The following is a 26946-nucleotide window of genomic DNA, read 5'->3' on the forward strand; positions in this document are numbered from 1 at the left end:
AGAACCCCTGAACACATTAGCAAAGCCCTCTCCCAGGATTTCTGTAAACATACAACAAGAAAATCCTTCTTCAGGGCTTCTGAACCAACAGAAAGGTTCCCAGACCCCTGCAACAACAGCACTGTCCTTCACCAGTGGACAGTATTCATTCTGTCTGCAGGACAGTCTCCAGACCCCTGCAACAACAGCACTGTCCTTCACCAGTGGACAGTATTCACTCTCTGTCTGCAGGACAGTCTCAGAGCTTCTTACTGAACAGCCAGGTTCCAGGACTTCATCAACAAAAGGACTGTCTTTCACCAGTGGACAAATCTGGCAAAACAACATCAAAACAGACAGATAAAGTACCAGCAAAACAGCCATGTCTCCTCAGTCCTTGGCAGCTCAGGGGGCAGGTCTCAAAAGTCCAGGGCAACTCAAAGCGGCCACCAGCAATTCTCTTAGTCTCTCTCTCTCCACGAGGTGCTGCTTCCAAAAAGATCTTCCGCCTCTCTCTTGTCTCTCCAAATCTACGTCACCAGCTCCTCCCAGTTCAGGACTTTCTTTTCACATCAATAAGTCCATCCCACAGGTGGGATTAACAAGCTCTGGGTTTTAACACAATCAATTTGAAAACCAAGCCAATACAGGGGAATCTTTAATTGCCATTACTATCACAATCACCTAGCTGCCCATGCAATATAGCATAGATAATGTTAATTTGTGGTTTTCTAAGTCAGTTTGTAGCCCACAGAGATTCAGTTCTATTTGAATTTGACACCACTCCTCTCATTTTTATAGGTAAGGAATTTGAGACTCAGAGAGGGAAGCACTTTGCCAAAAGGTGACTCAGGTAGTGAGTAGCCCTGCTAGGTTTAGACTCTAAATCTAGTTCTTCTGAGGTTAGAGGAAGGTTCAGGAGTGTTCTGGTAAATGTTTACCAACTATCTCTCAGAAAAAGCAGGATATACTTTTAAAATTTATTCTGTATTATTAACATTTATTATTAAGTCTAGACAAGTGGCATCAAACTCTAATGGAAATGAAGCTTCTAAAACTGAGTATACAAGGATACATGAACACTGCAGATTGACTTAGAAAATCAGAGATTAACATTATATATGTTCTCTGGTATCTTAATTTTGTTAAATATTTTCCATTTACAATTTAATCTTGTTTGGGCCTCACTCCACCTACAAGCCATGTGTTTGACAGTCAACAAAACAATAAATCAAACACTGATTTGAAGTGGATTTCTGACAATTTAACAATTGGTTCTCAGAAGCTAGTTTGAGCTAACTCTGGCAGGCACACCCTTGGAGGTGTTTACATGCCTGAACTCCCCACCTTTCCCTAAGTGCTGAACTTGGTAACTCGTTCCTTATTGAGTCCCCATCTCTCTCTCTCCATTTGGCCCCCATTTACTCTGTAGGAAAGCTGCTCCCTCTCCCTTTCCCTTTCCCCATTTCTCCCTATTCCTCCAGTTTCACCCATCCCTTAGTCTCAGTCCCCTATATTCCCAGCCTTCCACCCTTAGCTTCCTGAGTTTCTTATTTGCCCCATTTGCCCAAGATCCCAGACTACTAGTCTCTTAGCCCTCAGTGTTTCCTTTAGGCTAACTGTACCCCAGTGGGGCACCCTTCTTGTGGAATGGGGTATCCCTCTTCTTCCTTTCCACAGATGTTACCAGGGGCAGAGACAATGCAATGTGCCTTATCTAACTGCTGACATCATTGGGGACCACCCACAGCCATAATCACTCATCTGGACTCTGTTCACTGCTAGGAGAGCCTGGGTGGAAGGGGGAGAGTCGTACTGTGATGTGGGGTCAGGAGGCAGAGGTTTGGCTGCTCCTATGGGAGGATGGAGATCAGGCCAAGCTGGCCAAGTTCTCCTGACTCCTGCCCTCCTTTACCACTCTCAGCAACAGGAGCCTAGGAGAGAGAATACTGGAAAGGGAAAGGATTGGAAACTGAGACAGAAGGGGAAAGAAAAAGATAAGGAAACTGGGAAGTGGAGGAAGAGACACTCTAAGGCACACTTGCATTTGTGTAGGTCTGTCTGTTTCCACAATGGGATCTGGAAGACAACATCAGAAGGATCCTAGGGTGGATATCGTACAGAAGCATATGAAGGGCGAAGGGTTTCAATCTGCAGCATACCCTAGCTCTGGCTGTCTAATTGAAAGAATGAATGGAAACGAATTTATTAGTCATTGTGTTCCAGGCACTATGCTAAGGGCTGGAGACATGAACACAAGAAAGCAGAGCAGGTTTTACCTGGAAAAGTTTGCAATTTAATGAGATGGCGACACATGTTGGGCGGGATGGCCAGGGACAAATGTTCTGGACAGGAAAGTCAGAGAATAGAGACTGGAACCAATGTACTTTCCAGGACTAGAAAGATTGATTTGATTATTGTTCTTAGAGCTAGTGTTGGAAAGAGGAGAAGGGAAGACAGCATAGAGACCTATGTCTTGTTGATTGTGAGCTCCTTGAGGGCAGGGACCAGGCCTTACATTGCTTCAGGACCCCCTATAACACCCAGAACAGTGCTAGGCACATGCTATTTGGACTGGCTGGAAGTGAAGGCCTTGAGAGGAAAAAGCATTCAGAATCATAGATTCCAAGCTGGAAGGAGACCTCAGAGAGCATCTAGTCCAACCAGAAAGCCCAGCAGAGAGACAGAGAAAATGGAGGTAAGGACCTCATGGGTTTCCTGTTTCTCAACAGGTAGAGATGCTGGTATAAGACAAGGGATCTAGGTTTCAGGGATCAAGGGAGAGAATGTAGGGCTCCTTCAAAGGAGCACAAAATAGATTCATGATTGTGAGACCATGACCCCAGGCTGGCTGCTTTGGGATAGGAGAAAAAACACACACAATTCTGACAGGACATTGAAATCAGTCAGTCAATAAATGTTTATTAAGCACCTACCATAGGCCTGCACAACCTTTGACCTGCCAAAGGATTTCAGGTGACCTTCAAAAAATGTATATGTCTAAGCCAGGAGGCAGACATGAGTGGAGAGAGAATTCTAGGCATGGGGGACACAGAGAAAATGTCTGGAGCAGAGAGAGGGAGTATCTTACTCTCAGAACAGCCAGTATCACTGCCTTGAAAAGTATGTATGTAGAAGGTAGAAGAGGCTTTTTTCTATTTTTTTTTCTTTTGCTTTTTGGAGGGCAGTTGGGGTTAAGTGACTTGCCCAAAGTCACCCAGCTAGTAAGTATGTCAAGCATCTGAGGCCAGATTTGAACTCAGGTCCTCCTGACTCCAGGGTTGGTGTTCTATTCACTGTGCCACCTAGCCACCCCAAGAAGAGGCTTTTTTTGTTGATGTTTGCCCTTCGTTCTCGAAGAGGACCATGACATCAGGAAGGTAATGTCATGACTTGCAAGTGAATTGGATTTAAATGAGGGAGGGCTGTGCAAAGTCACTGGCTTCACTCTCTCCTCTAGAGCCATCTGGGTCCAGTGACAAAATATAGATCAGGACAACTGAAGATGACTGGGTATAAGAGGTAAGAAGACTGGAAAGGTGGGAGTAGTGGGATTAGTTTATAAAGGGCTTTGAATGCCAAATAGAAGATTTTATATTTGATATTGGAGGTGGAAGAAAAACCAGTGGAATTTATTGAGTAGGGAGGGGTGACATGGTCAGACCTGCACTTTAAGAAAATGATTGATGCCTGAATGGAGGATGGACTGGAGTGGGGAGAGATTAGGCAGGCAGACCCACCAGCAGGCTATTGTAGTAATCTAGGCATGAGGTAATGAGGGCCTGTACCAGAGTGGTAGCAGTCAGAGGAAAGAAAGGGATATGTTTGAAAGATGTTGCAAAGATGAAATCAATAGGCCTTGGCAATCCAGATTGGATATGGAGGTGAGAGAGTTGAGTATTGGTGGATGACAATTAGGTTTTGAGCCTGAGAGACTGGAAGGATGGTGGTATCCTCAAAGTTAAAAGGGAAGCTTGGAAGAGGGAGGGTTTAGGGAGAAAGTGGAGATCAGTTCTGGACAAGTTGAGTTTAAGATGTCTACAGGACATCCAATTTGAGATATCTGAAAGGCCATTGGAGATGGGAGACTGGAGGTCAGCAGAGAGTCTAGGACTGGATAGGTAGATTTGAGAATCATCAGCATTAAATCTATAAGAGTTGATAAGATCACCAAGGGAAGTCATATAGAGGGAGAAGAGAAGAGGGCCCACAGAGCCTTGTGGAACACCTGCGGTTAGTTGGCACCATCTGGATGAGGATCCAGCAAAAGAGATTTAAAAGAAAGTCAGGAGAAGAACTAGGAGAGAGTGGTGTTCCTAAAGCCTAGAGAGAAGAGGATGATCAGTTGGTTGTTGGCCTTTGTTCTCAAAGAGGATCAAAATGACATCACTACGTTAGAGTCACATCTTAGTGTGTCTGATCAGACCAGTATGAGCTCAGAGTGCTGTACCACAGGTTGGCACAAATAGTACGTGTGAACATTTAGGGTGAATCCTCTAAATCTGTACATCTTGCAACTCTTTTGAGATACTTCAATTCTACTTTGCTCAGAGCACAGCACCTTCTCTGATGAGGGCATGCCATCCTGGGAAGTCCTGTGCCAGTGCCTCCCCTGTCACAATAAGCTCCAAAGTTCTTAAGAGAGACCTTGAGAGTGTCCTTGTATCGTTTTTTCTGACCACCATATGTGAGTTCTCCTTAAAATAGTCTTTTTGGCAAGCATAAGTTTGGCATTCAAACAGCATGGACAGTCTATTGGAGTTGTATACTCTGTAGTAGAGTTTGAATACTTGGCAGCTTATCTGCCTTCAAGAAAGGACCTGTGTCTGGTCTCTTATCCTGCCAGGTAATCTTCAGAATCTTCCTAAGACAATTCAAATTGAAGCGATTCATTTTCCTGGCATGGCATTGGTAAGACCGTCCAGGTTTCACAAATATATAACAATGAGGTCAGCACAACAGTTTTGTAGACTTTCAATTTGGTTCTTTAGTCTATGATGAAAAGGTTTGGAAGACCCATTGTGGACAGCGGGATAGTGAGTTGGTAAGGGAGATATAGTAGGATTACCTAGCAACAGTGAAGGCCCAGTTGAAGTTATGTAAAGTAAATTCATAGTGGACCCAGTTAGAAGGGTTGTGTGATTTTCTTCACCTTTTTCAGCATTTGTGTAGAAGGAAAGTCAATGGATGATGGGAGTGATCCAAGGCTGAAGTTTGACAGAGAACAATTAAGGATATGATAAGGGGGGCCAGGGACTCAAGAGAAGAGGACAGTTTAGTATTGAACTGGTTCACCAGAGGGTCAAGATGGGGAAAAGAGAAGAAAATGGCTAGTGTGGCAGTAATAGCCTGAATTGAGAGATCGAGGGATTGGAGGCCGCAGTGTGGATGAAGAGTAGGGCTTGGTAGGGGAAGGCAGAAGGAGTGGTGGAAACTTAGTAGATTATGGTCAGATAGGGGGGTTTTAGAATTCTTGAACATGGAGGTGGTGCATTTGTGGGTGAGAGATCAAGGATGTTATTATCTTTGTGCATGGCTGAGGTGGGATGGAGGAGTAGGTCATGGGAAATTAGTAGACTGAGAAACTGAGTGGTTAGGGTGTTGAGAATTCTACTATCCAGCATCGGTCTACAGAGCTGCCTGGGGATGTGTAGCGGCAAGGACCCCAAGCGTCCTCAGGGTTTGCCGCCACCACAGGTTCTTGGATCTGCTTTGTTAAAGGAAAGCAACTCAAAATGGGTTAACAAGCTTACTTTAATCAGTCAGACCATATATTGTTTACCTTGTTCAGGGGAAAAAGGTCAGCATCCCGAACTTCAAAATATACAGGCAGAATTATCAAGACAGAGACAGATCAAGTAGACAGATTTCCAAACTGTCCAACCATTACATCCATACCCAGTCAACATCTGGGTTTCAACATCTGGGTTTTTTCAAAGCCGGGGACTCTCAACAACGGCTTCCCAGAATTCAGATCAAATCACAGAACACTTCTCAAAGTGAGTCCCAAAACAAAGCTACACATCAGGGCTTATATAGCCTTCTCCTGGCTCAGAGAATGTAACAACCTTGTTGACTCACTGGCCAATCAAGAAGTATCTACTGAAAAACAAGCCTCCCACCCCCATGTTTCAGGTGCACTTTAGCCTAGGGGCAGGGAAGATCTTCCAAATTTGCATTCCCATTACAGGATGCAGGGTCAGCTTCCCTGCTTTCTAGTTCCTCCTTGGCTATGCTTTCCCACTCTCTCTTCCTAGAGTTCTGGGCAGGAACTCTGGAGGCTGAGTCAGATAGAATTGAACAGGCAACATGATGTATAGAGTATGGGCTTAGAATCCTAGAGACCTGGCTTCGAATCCTGCCTCAGACATTTATTGGTTGAGTGACTCTTTGTGACTCAGTTTTCTTATCTATAAAATGAGGTGGTTGAACTCAGTTATCTGTAGGATTTCTTCTGGCTCTAAGATCCTATAATAAAAACTCTGGGTTACTCTTCTTACCTACTCTCCCTTTTATCTAGGGGGTAGAGGAGCAGTGGTAGAGCACTGGGCCTTTGAGTAAGGGAGTTCAGAGTTCAAATCCAGCCTCAGATATTTACTTAGCTGTGAAACCCTAATCTTCATCTGCCTCAGGCTCCTTAACTGTAAAACAGGAATAGCCAAGGCCCCTCTCTCCTCAAGGGTTGTTGTGAGGATCAACAGTTTAGCACAGTGCTTGGCATATAGTAGTTGCTAGCTTCCTTCCTTCCCTCCCCTGGGAAGTAGAATAAATAATGGCACAGGGTGTCGGGGAAGATGGTGGTAGGGTGTCGGGGAAGATGGTGGTAGGGTGGGGGGATAGAGTGTGTCCCAGAGGTATGGGAAGAGGGGAAGATCTTCCATTTCCCGGAGGATAGAGACAAAGGAGTTTGGTGAAATAGAAGTCTGGGCTGCGGCATGGGCGATATAAGAGATATTATTTATTCACTCTATTCCTGAATGTGTTGGAATTTGGGCCTTCTCCCCAGGCACCACCTCATCACTGAAGATGGGCCTGACTACACTGGCAAGTGAGGACATCCACTAATTTCCTTGTTTTCTTCTCCATCCCATCAGCCGGGAGGGGATGGAGGTGGAGGAGGAGGTTGAAAAGCCTCCTTGTGATCTAACTCAGAAGAGAATTTAGGAGTCAGACACCCAGGCTCCTATTTTCGTCCCTTACAGAAATCCCTCAGCAGCTCTGCAAAAAAAAAAAATAGAGATTCCATAATTCTTCAAACCAGGTTGCAGGGGAAGACCTGAGCCCCTAGGTGGAGCTCAACCAGTTTTTTGTTTTGTTTTGTTTTGTTTTTGGGGGCTTTTTTTTAGTTTAATTCAACTCAATCTGCTCAAGCTAATTGACATTCCACTCTGCTTGCTTCTCCCTAACCTTCTCCCAACCTCCTGAGCCCAATGAATTCAGGATTCTCTGGGAGAAAGGAAGGAGAATCTCTGTGTCTTTAACGACATATTACATGCTAGATCGTATAGGCCTGGCAACAGAAAGACTCATTCTCCTGAGTTCAAGTCTGGCCTCAGACACTTACTAGCTGTGTGACCCTGGGCAAGTCACTTAATTCTGTTTACCTCAAGTTTCCTCATGTATAAAATGTGCTGGAGAAGGACATGGCAAAACCACTCCAGTATCTTTGCCAAGAAAACTCCAAAAAAGGGGTCATGAAGAGTCGGACACGACTGAATAGGGACAACAACAGGTGCTTAATTAATGCTTGTTTCCTTCCTCCCCTCCCCTGGGGAAGTACAATAGTGGCACAGGATGACGGAGAAGGTAGGAATGGGGATTGTAAAGTGTAGCCCTAAGGTGGCAACAGGAAGGGAATCTTCCATTTCTCAGAGGATGGGATGGGGGGAAAGGGTGTATATGAGTGATTTGAAAAGCTGCACCATAGAGGGCCATGCCTCAGGGACACTGGAGTCCCAGATCTGGAGTCAGAGGATCTGGATTCAAATCCTGCCTCTGCTGCTTCCTACCCATGTTATCTCAAGTCATTCAACCTTTCTGGGCTTCAATCTCATCATCTGTAAAATAACTGAACTAAAGGAAATGACTTCTGAGGCCTTTTCCAGCTCTAAACCTATGATTCTATTCTTTTGGGATCATGAGGGACCAAGGAACAACAGAAGCAGTTGTTCCAATCTTTTCTGCCATATTTTGTGTGACTTAGTGGAAGTGGCTTCCCCAGTTTGGACTTCCATTTCCTTATGCATAAAAGGAAAGGACTGGATTAAATTACCTCTGGATCCAAATCCAGTAGTTGGCATCAAGGGTGTCTCTTTTATGAGAGGGGTTCTGTTCTTGGCCAGGTACAGCCCCTGTGAAAACTGCAGCATCTGCCACAGATTTAGAATAGGAAAAGAGGAAAGGGTGACCATAGGGTTCACTTAGACCAACTCATTCACTTTTTTTCATTTCATTTTATTTTTTTAATGTACAAAAATCTATTTTTTAATGTAGAAAAATCGCTCCCTCCCCAAACCACCATTTTTTTTTTTTAATATAAAGGATTAAACAGGTTTAGAAGAGAAGTGACCCCTCTCCGGGCTCCCCGTCCCTAGGGTATCAGGAGAACTTTCTCCCTTCCTCTCCAATTCAATGAATTTAGTCTGAGAACTTGAATTCCAACCCTGGCCTTACCTGTGTGATACTCAGTAAGTTACGCCCCTCACTGGGCTTGAGTTTCCTCTTCCTTAAAATGGACTTCTTTCGGACACAAGACAGGCAGTCTTTATCTGTACGTACCTACTGTGTGCTGAGAGCGCCGTGCTAGGCACTGGAGAAGAATCAGACGTGAACTAAGGCAAAGTCGGGCCATGCGATCACAGCACCTTCCTTTTACAATCCAGAAGAGAAGTCATTTGCGCAAAGTCCCTGCCTTCCTCTACGGTGTCTTCCAGCTCGAAACCCTAACATCCCGCACCTGGGTGCTCAATGGTCCCCTCATCTAACACCGCCCCGCCCCCGCCAGCCCTTGCCCCTCCATTAGGCAGCACTCCATCTGCCTGGCTGTCTCTGAGGTCCGTGCGCTGCTCCTCCCATCCCTGGATGACTGTTTCCAAACAAGTGCAGGTCCCTCAGACTCTGGGTTTCCTATGTGTTTCCCTTGGTTTTCTTTCTCGGTTTTTTTTTTCTTGAATGAAATTCCTGCCAGCTAGGAAGGGAAGGAGGGAGAGGGGAGTGAGCCAGAGCGTAGAAACTTTCCTTGACTCCTCCTCCGCCTGTGTCTCCCTCCCTTGGCAAGCCCAGCCCGTGAAACTCCAGAACGAAGATCACTCAACAATGCCTGCCCCTCTCTGACTGCGCCGTCCCCACGCGCTGCGCCCTCCGAGCAGCCGCTGCCGCTGTCGCCTAGCCAGGGGCTGCGCCTGTTGCGACAGGGAGGGAGACCGCCCGGGGTCCGAAGGCTGGCTGGGCTCCGCAGAGGGAAAGGGCGAGGGAGCTTTGCCCGCCGTGCCCGCCAGGTGCCCTTCAACCTGCCGGGCGCCAAGATGCCCACCCTGGCTCCGCTCTGGGCCGTGTGGCTCTATGCTGTCGTGTGCCACGGCGGGGCCCCCCAGCCGGGGCCAGCGCCTGCCTGCCCGGCGCCGTGCCACTGTGAAGAAGACCGCATCATGCTGTCGGTAGACTGCTCCGAGATGGGACTTTCCGCGGTGCCTGGGAACCTGAACCCTCTGACGGCGTACCTGTGAGTACTGGGCTCTCATTTCCTTCTCCACTCCTGCCTTGGGGGCACTACCAGGCAGCGGCTTGCTCTGGGTGCCCCCTGCCTGGGGCAAAGAGTCTGAGATGTTCCCTCTGTCCTAGGGGTGCACCCTGGGGCATCCTTGCTGGTCCATTCCTCTCTTCTCAAGTTGCTTGCTGAACCCCAGCAGAATTTTCTCCTACTGGGAGAGATTCGGATGTGTGTAGGGAATCCAGTTGACTTCTCAAGTTTGGCAAAGCTTAAGATAGCGAAAGCAAGGTGTCCTTGCTCTCCTAAATTTTGATTTTTCCAGTTAGTTGAGGTTCAGAGTCATGGCCCTGGTCACCTGGATCCCATGAGCTTCCTCTCCAGAGAGGATAGATAGTGCAGTGTAACAGAAAGGGCTCTGGTCCAGGGTTCAATTGCCATCCCTAACACTACCTGGGGAACCCTGGGCAAGTCACCCCATTTCTCTGGGCTTTGGTTTTCTTTTCTATGAAAGGAGGATATTGGAGCAGGGAAGTGGGTATTAGGGAGAGCAGCACTGCTGTAGCTGCCAAGAGGACCCCAGGATTCCGGTCTGGACGAGCATGAAATTCACTGGGCCACTATTTTCATTTCTTGAGCTCAGGGTTTGAGGGGGAAGAGACAGAGGGTAAGTCAGGGCATGGCTAATTGTCTTGAATGGGGTATGGGTCTGATGAGTGAAGAGCAAGGTAATCTGTTCAGTTACCCGAGCAAGGAGACAGATTTTGTGGAGCTAATCCAGGATTGATTTAGGGGTACTAGGGCCTGGGTTTTGAAGGCACATACTCAATTCCTGTTTCCTTGGTAGGGGGACCCACAGGGCACCCTCTGACCCTGGCCCTCCCTTTTCTCCCAAGGGCCTCTCTGAAGTTGTGTCCCCCGGGGGAGGCCTCCTCAGAGACACTAATTTGTGGGCAGACAACGAGGTTGAAAGGCAGAGAACCATTTTTAGTATCTGAGTTGGGGTGAGATAGCCTGGGGAAGAGGGGGATGTGAAGGAGAGCCTGCTAAGGGTAACTCAACTCAGTCCAACTGTGCAGGACCCTACAACCTGGAGAGGAAAGGGGCTTTGCCCCCAAACTTCCCTGCCTTTGGCTCTGGTTTCTAGTGGTAAGTACAGTAGGGGGGAAGATTGACTTTGTCCAGTATTGGGGCCAGGATGTTGTAGGGGTGAATGGCTAGGTGTCTATTTCCCATTCTATACTCTTTCTGAAGTCCTGGGGAAATGATCCTCCTCTCTTGTCCAAAGAGATCTAGCCCTCTCCTAGAGCATGTAAAACTGGAAAAGTCCAAGGCATTGAAAGAAAAAGACTCTTGGGAAGACTGGCTAAGGTTTGGGTAGCTCTGACATTGGGGTGTGGGTCTAGGCTTCCTCTATGGTTCCTCCTGGATGATAGGGGAGGTGGCTAGCAGAATAAATGTCATAGCACAGTGGAAAGCTCACTGGCATTGGGGTCAGAAGAGCTGGATTCAAATTCTATCTGTGAGACACCTGTAGTGTGACTTTAGGCAAATTACTTAATACTGATGGGCCTTGATTTCCTGTAAAATGAGGAGACTGGACTAGATGACCTTTGAGCTCTAGATCTCTGATCTTCTGACAAAGAGATGCTTCCTCCTCCTCCCAGATAGCCTTGGTCCCTAGGGCTTTTGAAAGGTCAGTGGATATGAGGTGCCCATGCTGGGCAGTTCTAGGAGTTGAACAACAGGTGGGATGATCAGAGCCAGTCTCCAGGGAGGAGTAAATCTATCCATTGCCTCCCACTCTTTTGGGGGAGAAATTGGAAAACCCCTGCCCCCCAACTTCTTCTGCCTGAGAGTTACTGCCTTTGATATCTCTCAGAGGTCCCACATTCAGGGCAGAAGCTAGTTGGATTGCTAGCCTCCCATTCCAGGCCCCTAGCACCTTTCTTTGAGGGTTTCTGGCATTCTTCCTCTTCTCTGTCCCAAAGCTCCATTTGATCATTACCCTCCTCCAAAGAATCCAACTTAGCCCACATGGGTAGGGGCCAGATGACTCTCCTTCCCTGTAAGAACACCAGGAATGGAAAGGCCAGCACTTCCACTTAGGGACTTGGGATCATTGGTATGCTTTTTCCCACCAACTTGAAACAATTTCCCCTAAACCCTCCAAATGATGTTAGGCTGTAGTATTCAGGGAAACTGGCTTTTCCTGAGCTTTTTTCCTGTCTGGTCCCTGTTGACTTGGAGCTTCAGGACAGATTGTCTCAGCTAGCCCCAGGCTGGATCCTAGTGTGGAGAATTCTCTCTCAAAGAGATGACAGATTCCAAGACGGTGCCTGGAATTTAACAGGAGCCCTTAGAATCTGGGTGAGAAAGGGGACACCGAATTATAGCTGCATGTCTTCTCTGCCCTTGCTTGGGCTTGCTTGGAGGTATCAGGTTTGGAGAATAGGACCCTTCTTTGTTCTAGTCCTCACCAGATGAACAAATAACAGCCCATTGGTGGTGGTGGGAAACAGGGCAGGATGCAGAGGGGATAGTCTAGTTTTGTTGAAAGACGTGGGCAGTCTAGAAGTGGGAGTGATGTTAGCTCATTCTACCTAGTTCCTTAATTTTAAAAAAGAAAAAATTGAAGCTGAAATGACTTATCAAAGGTCCTTCAGTGGCAGAGCTAGGATTTGAATCTAGGTCATTTGACTCCAAATCAAGTGTTCCTTCCCCAAGTATCAACTACATACGTGCAGAAGCATCAGACATGGTGTAAGGGTGGAGAAAGACTTGTTTTATCCTTTTCTAAATGGTATCTAAAGGAAACTTCTCAATTTAAAGGAAGCCAGGTTGCACAGTAGATAGAACTCTGGGCCTGGAGTCTGGAAGATTTGAATTCAAATCCAACCTTAGGCACTTAACTTTGGGGCCAGGTCACTTAACCTCTGTCTGCCTCAGTTTCTTTGACTGTAAAATGGAGATAATAATAGCACCTACCTCCTGGGGTTGTTGTGAGGATCAAATGAGGTAATATTTGTAAAACAAATCCATCCATGTTGCCTGGCACACAAAAGTAGCTTAGTAAATGCTAGTTTCCTTCCTCAGTTTTTAGCTCTCACATTTGGGTTAAGCCCAAAGGGGTGGGTAACCTGTGACCTCAAGGCCACATGTGACCCTCTAGGTCCTCAAGTGCAGGCCTTGGACTGAATCCAACCTTCACAGAACAAATCCTCTTAATAAAAGGATTTGTTCTATAAAACTTGGACTTGGTCAGGAGGCCGCACCCAAGGACCTAGAGGGTCACATGTGGCCTCGAAGCTGCAGGTTCCTCACCCTTGAAAGGTGACTAACAGACCTACTTGTTGGGAAATTCTTCTAATGTCTTTCTTAAATTCTTGCAGTGATTTCAACCCAGTTCCTTCGGTTTAGTCAAACTTCGAATTTTAGAACTGATAGGGTCTTAGAGATAGTCTGCTCCAGTCTCTTTACTATGCAGATGAGAAAACTGAAGACCAAAAAGGCTGTGGTTTGTTCAAGATCAACCATTTAGTAAACTGAGGTACCCTCCACACCAGGTTTCCTGATGCTTCAAAGACACGACAGTATCTCTCTTAAATTTCTAGCTCAAAGATAGACAATTGCTATGAGCAGGCATTGTTTCGTCCTTTGTGTTTGCGCCTCCACTGCCTAGCACAGAACTTGGCACAGGTAGGTGCTTAATAAATGCTTGTTGATTGGTTAAGGTGTCTGTTCTGTATACAGGTGGGGATATCAAAGGGGGGGTGGAATAAGAGTAGGGATGAATGAATGCTAAGTGAATGGAACCGGTGGGAGGCAGCTTGATGTGGATAGGGGGCTGGCTCCTGCGTCAAAGGATCTGGCTTTGAATGTAGCCTCAGCCACCTATCACCTGCAAAGCTTGGACATGTTACTGGATCATCCAACACTAACCTCTCTCTGTTAAATGAGGAGGTTGAATTTGATGACTTCAGAGATCTCTTCTAGAGAGAGAGAATATCTGTGGGACTGAGTTGTAGGGCATTTGTTTTAGTCTGTACTTGATAAAATAATTATGGGCTGATGGGTCCTTGAAGAAGGTGAGGTACTAGAGGAAGCATTTTTTTTTTGATAAGGGAGTTCAGTTCCTGATCACTGAGGCATTGAAATGAGCACTTCAAGGCTGACAAAGTGCTGACTTCATGAGAACCCTCTGAAGTAGACAGGGAGAAGGACTGGATCTATGATCTCACTGACATGGGGAACTTCCAGGTGAAGAAATTCCCTCTACTTGTGCAGACCAACACGTTCTCTGTAACTTGTAGTCCTAGAGAGTTGCTTAGACCACAAAGAGGTTAAGTCTTTATGTGTCAAGGATCACACAGCCTTTACGTGTCAAGTCCCAGAAGCTGGACTTGAACCCAAGTCATCTTGACCCTTTATCTACTATGCCCCTTTGCCTCTCAGCAAGTGACTTGATTCATCTTCTGACTCCAAATCCAGTACACTTCCTAGTATCCATGTGTGGCAAGGAAAGATACTTTTGTGTATGTATGTAGGGGAATCTTTATTTCTCATCCCATAGAAGAGGTATTTTATGAGGGACTATAACAAGCTGGATGACATTTGGAGTGCCTTTAGTGTCTCTGTAACCCCGGGAAGACCATATCATTCCCTACCAAGTTGGACTATTTCTGGGACTCTTTGGTTCCATCCATATTTAACTGAGCCTAGAGGGAAGGGGTTTTCTTCTGTCTGTCAAGACCTTGGGAGGAAGAGATGCTACAGTGTCTCCTTTGAACATTTTTTCCAGAATTCTTCCTGTTAAGAAGTTCTTCCTTATGTCTAACCTGAGCTTTGCCACTCAGACCAATAGATATGGTCACTTTGGGGCCCACTGTCTGTCCTGCTTCATCTGGATTGGGAAGATAGAGCTCAAATCTCCACAGACCACTAGCTTCTCCTTTTGCATCCCCCTCTGAATGTCTCGTTCTGTAGGACAGCATTTCTGAAGATAGATGTTTCTTCCCCACCCCAGTAAATAGAGCCCTGTCCTCGGTGCTAGGGAGCCTGCAGAGTAAGAAGGCCTAAACTCTGGAAAGTGCAATCACTTAATCAACAAGGATCCATGAAATGCCACTGTGGGCCGGGCGCTGTGCTGAGCGTCGGTAAAAGAAGGATAAGTTCACCTCTGTGTCTCCCTTGCCCAAACACACAGCTGGATATCCCAGATGGTGGGGAGACCTTGGAATCAGCTTTCCAGGCAGGAGGAAATGCCAGTTTCCTCAGCCCACCTCCTCAGTCCTGCCCTGAGCAGCCCGGGAGTCCTGTCCTAGATGCTCTGTGGGCTACAATCCCTCAGGGAGTTTCCAGTCTGAAGGGGAAGCCTTCCCTGTCTGAAAGAGGACCTCCTCCCTCCCCCATAGAAAAGGATGTCTAGTCAAGTGCAAATGCATATAAGACAAACCATACCCAGAACCGCTCTGATACCCAGTTTGCTACTTATAACTTGTGTGACCTTGAGCAAACTACTCCAAGTCTTAGTTTTCTCCTCTATAGAATCAATGGGTTGCATCAGATATTTTCCAAGGTCTCTTCCCAATCTAATGTGCTATGATCCTTTGATCCTTCCCTAAGGTTAGGTGCTTGCTCTGGGTCTTGCTCCCTTCACCCCCTTCGGTTGGACAGTGACTAAGAGAGGCCTTTCACGGGAATCAAGGGAGCAGCTAGTCAGAGACGTCTAGGGGCACTGAAGAGAAGGGGCAAACAAGGGGGAGAGTTATTCCAAGAAATGGGGTCCCTGGGGGGTATCTCCTGTGCCAGCCTCACTCCAAAGCAAGGCCTGGGGGCCCGGGCTCATCAGAGGGCAGACCCCAGGGGAGGGTTAGGGGTGGAGGAGGTTTGGGGAGGGGGGTGAGGAGGAGCCAACACCCTAGTTCAAAGGAAAGGCAGGGAACAAAGCCCTAGGCAAGAGAAAAAGGAAACCTCTTGGTTGGTTCTGGCATCAGGCATGGGGTGCGGTTGGGTGGGGTGTGGCTGGCGGAGGAGAAGAAAGCTTGGTTCAGAACAGAGTTGCCCCACCTCCATTCCCCACATCCCCACCCCAGGCCCCTTCCTCCACTATCCTATGAGCTTTCAACTTTGAGGCCCAGCTCCCCTCCTCTCTCTCCCTCCATCCCCCTGTCCCCAGGTTGGCATCTTTGTTTTGGCATCAGTGCTTTTCCTCTCCTGGTTGGTGCTCACAGCTTGTCTACCCCAAAGGTGGGTGGGGGTGGGGTAGACTAGCTCTCCAGAGGGAACAGAGATGAAAGAAAAAAAAAGGCAAGAGCCCAGCTGAAGCCAGCTTTTCTAGGATCCCCCCACCCACTCTGGACTCTGCCTCCTCAGTATCCCCCTTCTGCCTCCTGGAAGGGTTAGGGAATAGGCTGGAGAGATCTCATTGAGACCCATCTTCTAACTCCTTCCTTGAGGACAGGGGACATGGACTGCTCCCACCCTCCCATTAACCCTTCAGCTCCGTGGAAAAGAGAGGACTTTCAGAAGAGGTCTGCATCAGAGTTTCCCAGGTTTAGAGACACTGAGATAAGGGAAGGCCCAACCCTCAAGATGCCTAAGGATAAGGTCAGGGTTGGCACTGGGGAAGGTCTTTTGGAAAGAAGATATTCTTCAACCTGGAAAAGGCTGGCATTCCATGACAATGTATATATTTGTAGAATTCAGCTCTTCTCAAAAATTGGAAATCTAAAGAATTATAGAACTTCCTCCCCCCTCCCTCCTGAAGCAGCTCAGAGGACTATCACCCATAGCTCTTGTCTCTTTAATGCTGTAGTACCTCCAGAGGGCAGTGTCTTCCTCTAAATTCTGCCCTCTAAAGCTGTGTGACCTTGGGATAATTATTCACCCTCTCTGTGTGGGGAGAAGTAGGTTGGGGACCAGGAGGTCAAGGACAAGGACAGGCATATTTGAGTGCTTTGGGTTCCTTAAGGAAGATACAAAGGATAAAGGATTTAAATCTGAGAGGAGCAGGAGGAGGAGGCAGTTTCCAAATTTTTTTTGCCCATTTTCTAAAAAAGTCTTTTCCAGTTGGATCCACTTTAATGAAAAGGGGGTGTGTGATGCCCATTCCCCTTCCGTGGTTTAGGCCTCTCCTCTCTGTCCTCCAGACATGAAAGCCTGGGCCCCAGGAGGAGAAAAACACCAGAGAAGCCAAACTTGGTCAGTGAGAAGAGAGTTATTTTGGAAGCGGTGAGAGGGCATGGCAGGCGGGGGAGAGCTTTCAGAGAGCTATGGGGTTGGCACATCGCCCCTCCCCCCGGAGCTGTGCCAACCTGAGCAGCAGGCAGGGGCTGGGGCCAGCTGCTCAGGGACAGGGCACCTACAGAATCTAGGCTCCCTTTCATGTTCCTGCTCCCAGCCCCTTCACCCACTTTCTACCTTCTTTTCCATCCTTCCCTTAGGGCTGCCTGGAAGAGGGGGTCTTTGGGAAGGACTCTTTGCCCATCCTGTGCCCTGACTTCTCTCTAGCCCACTGAAGAAAGGTACCCCTTATAACCAGGTTTTAGACACAGAGCTGAGATCTAGGGTCATAGGAGAGGCATTGTGGTATAGAAGGATACATGGCTCTGGAATCAGAAGACCTGAGTTCAAATCCTGCTTCTTACTTGTACAAGTCACTTAAATCCTCTAGCCTCAGTTTTCCCATGTGTAAAATGAAGGAACTTACTAATCTCTAAGCCCCCTTTTAGCTCTAAATGTATTATTCTGTTGTCATAGTTGTAAATCCTATTCAACTTTAATTGAGGTACTCTCAGCATACCAATAAGGCTGACCACCAGGTGGGCTCAACCCCAGACTCTATGGTCAACTAACTTCGCTTCCCTTTGACCCAGATCCCTCACATTAGATATATACCACACTAGTAGTGTCCTAATGCCCATAACCTCCATTAACCCTTACTCTGCCATTCTCAGGCAAAAGCCACAGGAATTCTGAGCTTCCCAAAGGGATGGACAGGACTATGGGTATCTTAGTTTGGGTACTGTACCAGAGCTTGAATACAAATTGGTTGGGGGGGAGTGTGTGGGGAGAAGATTCCTAATGTGTCCAACTTCTCACCCTTTATGACTTTAACTTGTTCTCTAATTCAATAAACATTTATTAAGCACCTACTGTGTGCCAGGCACTGTGCTGAACTCTGTGGATTCAGTTAATTAAAAAAAGACAGTCCCTGCTCTCAAGGAGCTTACAATCTAATAAGGGAAGACAGCACACAAAAGTAGGCAGGGGAGCAGAGGGTGAATCGGAAACCAGGAAGTACCCAGCACAGGGTGTCTGGTTTTGTGGAGTTGAAACCAGGCAAAGTGTAGTAAGCTGAAAGTCCAGTTTCTGCCGTCTATAAAGGAAGGCAATAGGAGGAATTTGGTACCCTGCCCTCCAGCTTTCCAGTCAGCAGGAGGAGGCCCTCTCAGGTCCTCCCAGAGCTTTTGACTAGTAGAGATGTAGTACTCAAGGGAAGAAAGGTCTAGGCAGTTGGGAGGCACAAAGGATAGAGTGTAAGATCTGGAGGTGGGAAACCTGAATTTGTACCTGCTTCAGACAGTAGCTGTGTGATCCTGAACAAGTCACTTCACTTCTCCCAGCCTCAGTTTTCCAATTTGTAAAATAGGGATAAGAATAGCATCTACTTCATAGGGTTGTTGTGAGGATATGATGACATATAAAGTGCTTTGCAAACTTGAAGTGCTACATAAAGGCTTCTTCTCCTCCTCCTCCTCCTTCTGGAAACAGGGGAACTGTGCCTGGGCAACTTCATGGGAAGAAAGAATCAACATTATCCAGAAATGTTTATTAAGTAACTATAGTCACTGTGCCAAGTGTTGGTGGGGGGGAACAAAAATGGGTTCTTATAAACCTGCTCTCAAGTAGCTTACTGTCTAGTTGGGTGGATGAGAAGAGATCCTTCTGGGCAGGATATCCTCAGTGCCTTGTGAGGGACCCAGACAAGTGCAATGGTAAGGGAGAGGGTTGGCGCAGTCAAGGAAGGCTTCAGAAAGGAGCTAGGCACCAAACGTAGGTTAATGCAGATGGCTCGGATCTACTGGTCCAGCCCTCTCTCCTGACTTCTAGTCTCACATCTCCAACTGCCTCCTAGACATTTTGAATTGGATGTCTTGTAGATGCTTTAAACTCAATACGTCTAAAACGGAATTGATTATCTCCACCCCCCCCCCAAACCCTCCCTTCTTCCCACCTTCCCTATTACTGCCCATTTGGCTATCAAAGTGACCTTCCTAAAGGGCAGGTCTGACCTCGTCATGCCCCTCCTCTCCTTCCCCCTCCCATTCGATAAACTTCAGTGGATCCCTATTATTTCCAAGATTGTATATGAAATCTTCTGTTTGGCTTTTAAAACACTTCATAATCTGGCCTCTTCTTGTCTTTCCAGTCTTCTTATGTCTCCCTTCCCTCTACAATACCTGCCACACCAATCAGTCAATCGACATTTATTAAGCAGCCAGTACATATGTACTACATATATAGTAGGTGCTTAATAAATATTCACTGATTTGACTTAGCTGAGAGGAGGGATGAGTCCAGATATAAGTACGACTGTGAGCAGGGATCAGGGCTGCACTTGCGTTTTCACTGGCATAGGGAACTCCCAGGTGAGGTGCCTCCCTTTACTAATGGAAGTCACCACTTGCCCTGCAACTTACAGTATTAGAAAATTGTCTAATTGCATATGGACTCAGTTTTAAAATGTGATATTTTCCATGTTCTATTGAATTTTTATTTATTTTGTTAAATATCTCCCATTTTAACATGGTTCAGGGCCTACTCAGGACTGTGCTGGCCTGTGTTTGATGTCTCTGGTTAAGAGTGATGAGAAGGTAAAGGGCTTGCCAGGGTCCCCCAGTCAGGATGTGTCAGAGGCAGGGCTTGAACCCCCATGTTCCACCACCTGACTTCGATGTTCCTGACTTTGATGCTGACTCTCTTTCCATTGTGTCTCATGGACTTTTATCTCTTGACGTAGGAGTTCCAGGTATTAGGAATGGGGACTAAATCTTCAATTTGTTAGCATAAGGAACCCCCACTGTGTCCACCAATGTAGACCGTTGCCTGCTCTGCAATGTACAGGTTTTTTGGTCTTTTTTTGGGCGGGGGGAGGAGGCAAGGCAATTAAGGTTAAGTGACTTGCCCAAGGTCACACAGCTAGTAAGTGTGTCAAGTGTTTGAAGCCAGATTTGAACTCAGGTCCTCCTGACTCCAGGGTCAGTGCTCTAGTTATTTTTTAATGTATATTTTATTTCACCCCCAAAATTACCTGTTAGAAAATTTTTTAACATTTGTTTTTATTTTAATGTTTTGAGTTTCAAATTCTGTCTTCCCCTCCCTGAGAGGGCAAACAATCAGATGTTAGTGTATATTCTTTTTTTTTAATTCAATTTTATTTCATTTTCAGTTCCTCATTCTTTCCCCTTCCTCACCCTGTGAGAAGGCAAGAACAATAATGGACATTGCTGAGGAGTAGCCAAGTGATGGGATATGTGTGTGACAGTATATGGTAGAGGCGAGACTCAAACCCAAGGCTTTTGGGCTCTAGGGCCAGCTCTCTACCCCTGCTCCAAGCTGCCCCCACAAGGCTGTGAGTCAAGGCCCATAGATAAAGATGATATTGGGTCTCTTAAACTTCTCACACAAACGGCTCTGCTCCTTTCTCAATGATCTGTGATGCCATCCCCTTTGGGAATGGTTTGGAAAGACACTGGAAGAAGGTGGGTTTTGAAGAGGAGCTATTCCCTTTTCAAACAATGTAGATCCTTGCTGAGAGCAGGATCTCAGTGTTCTAATTCCCCATTCCCCTCCCCAGTTGCTTATGTGCTTTTGTCAGTAGGTGGGGCTGGGGCTGGGGGAGTATTCTTGAGAGCGTCCAGGCTGAAGGAATGATGAGAGTCTTTGTGGGAATGCCAGGGATTTAGATGTGGTTCTTAGGCTGGAAGTCATTGCAAAAGGTGGGCAGAGCTCCAGGGGGAGGATCTGGTCACCCATCACCTGTCATCCCTATTGGGCAATGTTCCCATGTGCCCTTGGTGGGTGGTGGCCTGCTTAGAAATGGGGAGGGGTGAGATAAAATGACCCTGATCCTCCAAGGGTCACACAGTGACCTAGATCCTATTTCCCCTCCTTCTGTGAAATGGGGGTTAGAAACCCCCCTAAATTAAGCTCCAGTTTCACATTGGTAATAGGGGACAAGGTCAATAGGCACTCATTGATGATCTTTCTTCTAGGATAACTTTGTAGAACCCATCAACATTATTACTCCCCATTCCTCATCCCTTGTACTTCATCTGATGAAGGGAGTGCCTCAGTTCCTGTATCTATCAAGTAGGGATAATAATCATAATCTCTGCTCTGCTTACCTCCTGGCACTGTTGGGAAGGTCAAATGGGGGTAATATCTAGGAAAGCCCTTTGAAAAGTTCCAACAGCTCCCACTTGGTTTTATTACTTTTCCAAGGGTGGTGTAGTCAATAGAGAACTGCACTTGAAGCCAGAAGCATCTGGGGTCAAGTTCGGCTTTGGATACCCACTGGCTGTGGGACCTTCTTCTGCAAGTAACTTAGCTTCTCACCGGCACCACTCAAAGATGAATATGATTGCCCACGTTGGTAGGAAATTCTCTCTAGCAATGGAATCAAGGTCAAGTGTCTATCCCTCTATGTTTCCACATCTGTATCCTGGAGGCATATCCCATGTTCTGCTGTGAAACTGGAAATGCTATTGAAATATCATCATCATTATAATTCTCACTTAGACTGGCAGCACCTTGAGGACAGGATCTAGGGCTCTTTCTTCCCTCTTTCCTGCATCTAGCACCTAGATGAGGGCTTTGCTTATGGGGGATGCTGGCAGATGATCTTAGGTCTAGGGATGGAAGGGTCACTCTAAGTCTCAGCAATTTAGTCAATCAACAAGCATGTATTATGTACTACTATATAGAGGTACTGTGTTAGGTTCTAGGGAAACAAAGACGAAAAGGAAACAGCTCCTGCCCTTAAGGAGCTTACATTCTATTTGGGGAGTTAATATGTAGACATATAAGTATATTCAAGCATATGTATACACACATATATATATATATACACATACACACATATGAACAATAAATATAAGTTGGGACTGGGGGGGAAGACTCTAGCAGCTGGGATGAGGGGTCAGGAAAGGGCTCTTGCAGAAGATGGTGCTCAGACTGAGTTTAAAAGGAAACTAGGGATTCTTAGGGGCAGAAATAAGGAGAGAGGGCACTCTAAGCATGGGGGACAGCCAGGGCAGAGGCAGAGAGATAGGGGCTGGTATGTTGGGTGCGAGAAGCAATGAGAAAGCCATTTTGACTGGACCATAGGGTGAGTAGAGGGGAGTAATATATAATAAGCCCAGAAAGGTATTTGGAGCCAGGATGAGAAGGGCTTCCAATACCAAACAGAGGAGTTTGTATTTGTGTCTAGAGATATTAGGAAGCCATTGACGTTTATTGATTGAGGGAGAGGCATGACTGGATCTTTGCTTTAGGGCTACCAGTTAGGTTCGAATTATAGTGGAAGACTTGTGAGACAAGTCAGCCTGCAAAGGTTGCCCTTCTCCTGCTGAGAAGGATCTGTCTTGAGTGAACAGGGAAGAGAAGGTTATTATAGCAGGGGGAAGGGAAGAAGGGAAGCATTTACATGGTGCTTGCTATGTGCAAGGCTCTGTCCTAAACACTTAGCAAATGTGGTCTCATTTGAGCCACACAGCAACCTGGGACGTAGGTGCTATTATTAGCCCCATTTTATAGATCAGCAAAATGAGGCAAACAGAGGTTAAGTGACTTGGCTAGAGTTCCACAGCTAGGAAGTGTCTGAGGCTGGATTTGAACAGAGCTCATCCTGACTCCAGGCCCAGTGCTCTATCCACTATGGTAGTCCAATGGAGAGGTTATAGGAGTGTAGTGGCCATATTAGCCTACTACCACCCCATTTTCCATATGAAGGAAGTGAGGCCCAGGGAGGCTAACTGGATTATCTGAGATTGCACAGGTAGGCATGGCAGGGAACAGGGCAGTGTCCCAGGTGGTGCTTCTGCCTCACCCTATCCTGTCTGGGAAGCTGTCTTCTCCCCCCAGGTCTCCCCAGAATCTGGGGCAGTCTCCAGTTGGGGTGCGTGTGTAGGGGGTTGGGGGTGGGAGAGAATCAAATGTCCAAGAATTGTGAGCATCGAGGCAGGAAGAAATGTAAACTAATCTCCTACCTTTGTGCTACAGGGCAGATGAGCAGAAAGGGATAAGGGGAGAGAGGAAGAGAGCTATTGTCCAGGACAAAAGTGGAGAATAAGAACAGGGCCAGAGACCCCATGGGGGCCCACCCCTACCCCAGCAAGCACAAACACACTCCCTCCCTTGGGTGGCCAGGAACAGTCCCCAATTCAGGACCCACTGGAGCCAAGAGAAACCTGTTGTCCCTCCTCCTGCCCCTTGGGGCTCTGACAGAGAAAAGGAGAGACTGTGAAGTGGTTATCTTCTCTCCCCCAGTACCCTCCGTCCCTCCCGCAAGCCCTCCCCATTGGCAGTGACACGGCTCTGGGAACCATTGAACTGGGAGATGGTGGAATTCAGGGAGGGAGGGGGGAAGGAAGCTCTGTCCCTTGACAACTTGAAAGACCCTGTGCTGCCTGTGTTGGGGCTTAAAGAGAAACCAGGCAATGAGCTGAACAAGAAAATAGGCACTGGGCTTAAAAAGAAGTCACCTCTTCCCACCAGCCCTGTCATGCTGAGGGACAATGACCATTAGTGGAGGAAAACTGAAGCAACATATCCCTGGGTCAAGTTCTGCTAGGTAGGGCCTCTCAAGAACTGTCTCCCTTCCCACTGTGTTGGGTGTTCTTGAGCATCAGAGCTGATTGGCAGCCCATGGGAAGAGAGAGGATGAGCTCATCTGAATCTCGGGTCAGTGGGATCCAAGCACGGACCCAGATGGAGCACATGGAGGCCAGGCCAGGAAGACAGGATGGATGGAGCCCTTGCTAAGATGGGGGTTATCAAAGGAATCTCACAAGTCAGTAACAGGAGAATCCTGAGCAAGTAACTTAGCTTCTCAGGCCCTACGGGCAGGTGTACATGCTTGGTGTCTCATCTGATCCTCACAAGAGCCCAGGGAGGGAGCTGCTATTGTTATCTCCATTTTACAGATGAGGAAACTGAGGCACAGAGAGTGTCCAATTGCCTGGGCTCACACAGCCAGAAAGTAAGTGAGGCAGAACTCAAACTCAGGTCTTCTTGTCTACATCTCCAGCCCTCTATGAACTACATAGTGGAGTTGCCTCTAAACAGAGCTTAGAATTCTCGTCAAATCCCACCTGCTTCTCCAATCAGCCTCAACCAGCACAGATTTTTCTCCTTGAGCTTTACCTCCCTCAATCTATGCCAGCTCAGGACCATTGGAGCTCTTGGGAAACAGCTTTGGCCTCCTGGCAACTTATCCTCTCTCCCCTAAGTCAGTGTTAGAACTTGAAAGGCATCTGCTGTGCCCTAAAGGAAACCTGGGCTGGCACCAGCACTCTTAGGTTCCTTTCAGATGTCCCATGAGTCAGGTCCTTGGTTTAATGTCCCATCTTCCCATTCCCCCTTTCCCAGTCCTTGTCCTTCAATTGACTTGAAATACAGAGTCGCTGGGTTAGAATTCTACCTCTGCCCCTGACTTGCTGGGTAACTTTGTTGGCTAAGTTTTCAGAACCTTAGTTTCCTCTCTAAATATATTTGTCTGTGGATAATGGGATGCTAAAGGAAAAAAAAGTGACAAGGATTTGGTTTGAAGATCCCAAGAAACCCAGGACTGAAGAGAATATCCACAGAATCATGGAAACTTGAGCGGAAAGGGATCTCAGAGGCTATTCTAACCTGTGTCTGAACAGGCCTTCCCTTTCACTCTATCAGACCGGTCGTCATCTGGACTCCAGCAAAGGGTGCCCTGCTTCCTCCTGGGGCAGCCTACTTTGCTTTGGCGTAGCTCTCAATGTTAAGAAATTTTTCCACGCACCAAGCCTAAATTTGTCTCTCTGAGAATTCCACCCATTGCTCTTCGGTCAGCTCTTTGGGGGCCTTTCCGCGTGACAGTCTTTCAAATGCCTAAAGGCAGCTATCACGTACCCCCTAAAGAAAAGGATATCATGGTGTCATGGCTCCTGGATTCCAAGTGGGCTCTTAGTGGTACTCTGGGGACACAGATTCCCTGGGCAGTGCCCGTTCCCTCTCAGCTCCATAGCCTGTCCCCTCCAGCACCTCTGAAGGGCTCCATGCCCAGTCCAGAACAAGGCCCCCCATTAACTATGTGCAATAAGCGGAATGAGGAATGCCCACCTCCCCCCTGCCAGCCCACGCTACGCCAGCTCTCGCTTCCATGCCCGATCCCCATTCCTGAATGCAGAGGCCCAGGGTGTTCCTCTTCTCGCTCTGCTTGCCCGGCCAGGACCTGCCAGAAAGCGTTAGCCCTAATGGGCCAGATTGGCACAGGAGCGGGGAAGTGGGGTGGGGTAAGAGGTCACTATTCCCCAGGGGAAATGGGGGTATGTTAGATCTATTGGGGGCCACTTATTCATCTTCAGAGAGACAGCTCTTGAGGGGTAGGTGAGGAAAATACTTGGGCTAATTCTCTGAATGCTGAATCCACCCCACCCCTTAATGAACTTAAAGTTCTCAATTCCCACAGATCTAACTGCTTGACCTGGGGGTGAAGACACCTGGGTTAAAAAGTTTAGATCACCAGCATTATGATTAGAAATAATTGGGGCAGCTAGGTGGCACAGTGAATAGAGCACTGGCCCTGGAATCAGGAGGATCTGAATTCAAATGTGACTTCAGACACTTAACACTTAATAGCTATGTGACCTTGGGCAAGTCACTTAACCCCAATTGCCCTGCTCTTCCCCCTCCAAAAAAGCAAAAAAAAAAACCCAAACCCAGAAATAATCGCTGAATATCAAATCTAAAAAGTCACTTGACCCCCTAATTTTACAGGTGAAGAAAGCAGCACAGAAAGGTGAAATAATACTCCAATTAATAAATGAGTGAGTGGGGGTTGGTAGTCCCATTTGCTGGACTCCCAGTTCTTTCCACTATATACTCTACTGTCTGAGGGAGCCCTCCTGAAATCATCTTGTCCAGTCCCCTGCCTCCAGGCTAAGCTCAGATTGGGGCTGAATTAATTCCACTTGTGACAACTTCTAGAACATTGCTCTGATTTTTCACCACTGTGATCACTGGAAAGTTCTGCCTGATGTCTAAATAGAATCTGTTTGCTACAGAGTCAAGAGTTTTCCCCCTTGTTCTGGCTAGAATGGATGTCTTTGGAATCATATCTTCAAATCTAAGCTCTTCATTTTAGAGATAAGAAAACTGAGACTCAGAGATTAGCCCCTATTCACAAAGCAAATTCCCAGTAAAGTTCAGCCTCTAGCCTCTTCATCCTGGGCCTAATCTTCTTTTTCTTTTCTGGGTTCTGTTCCTTTAATCTCTCTAGGCCATTCAAGATCTCTGGTGTCCTCAATCAGATTCTCATTCAGAGTCACATCCGATGTCACATCAGGGGTTCTGGCTCTAGCTCGGCTCAGCACCATCCCAGTCAAGCTGAGGGACAGAGACCATTAGTGGAAGAAAACTGAAGCAACATATACTTGGGTCAAGTTCTGCTAGGCAGGGCTTCTCAAGAACTGTCTCCCTTCCCACTGGTAACAAGGCAAGGAGAGAGGATGGACCAAGGACTGTCCCAAATGTCCTTCACTCACACTCAAGACAGCAGGGGTTTTTCCAAAAGGATCTCTATCCTGACTGTCAAGCACTCTCATCAATTACACCATCCCCCAACTACTTTTGTACCCCACCGACTCAGACTCACAAATTATAGTTCATTTCCATCTAGTTCTGGCATTTCCCCCCATTCTAGGCCAAATCAAGTCCCCCAGTCTTCACTTGCTACAGGAAATCTTCTCTGAATTCACCTGGGCCTGGGCCATTCAACCCACCTAGTGTTTTCTCTCATATTTATAGCTTTAGCTCTGCTCAGTCATATTCGTTTGAACTTGCTTTTCTCTCTTATGTGTAATTCCTGTGGTTCTCTCTCATCACTGGGAGATCCTTGGGACCAGGGACTGTATCTTCTTCTTTCTCTATTTTCCCTCCCTGGCTCTCTGTCCCTTCTAGTGCCTACTGTCAAATGAGATAATATTTGTAAAGCACTTAGTGCA

The 26946-nt window shown here is 47.0% G+C and overlaps 1 protein-coding gene and 1 long non-coding RNA gene across 4 annotated transcripts in view; one reads left to right on the forward strand and one right to left on the reverse strand.

Moving 5' to 3' along the window:
* Nucleotides 1-5732: 5732 nt before the first annotated feature.
* LOC138151093 (uncharacterized) lies at nucleotides 5733-8896 on the reverse strand. Its single transcript, XR_011165739.1, has 3 exons — nucleotides 8758-8896; nucleotides 8252-8348; nucleotides 5733-7197 (listed from the first exon to the last, which is right to left on the reverse strand). It is a non-coding gene; the product is annotated as an uncharacterized lncRNA (long non-coding RNA).
* Nucleotides 8897-9503: 607 nt separating this feature from the next.
* The window catches only part of LGR6 (leucine rich repeat containing G protein-coupled receptor 6), a 160892-nt gene continuing 143449 nt past the window's right edge, over nucleotides 9504-26946 (forward strand). For all 3 annotated transcript variants that reach the window (XM_069074571.1, XM_069074572.1, XM_069074573.1), the window contains exon 1: nucleotides 9504-9700. In XM_069074571.1, the coding sequence (XP_068930672.1) occupies nucleotides 9504-9700 (197 nt within the window). The remainder of the gene's footprint in view (nucleotides 9701-26946) is intronic.

Source organism: Petaurus breviceps, unplaced genomic scaffold (assembly GCF_028583685.1).
Source record: "Petaurus breviceps papuanus isolate PSGF00001 unplaced genomic scaffold, PetGlider_PUasm1.0 90895, whole genome shotgun sequence".
NCBI lineage: Eukaryota > Metazoa > Chordata > Mammalia > Diprotodontia > Petauridae > Petaurus > Petaurus breviceps.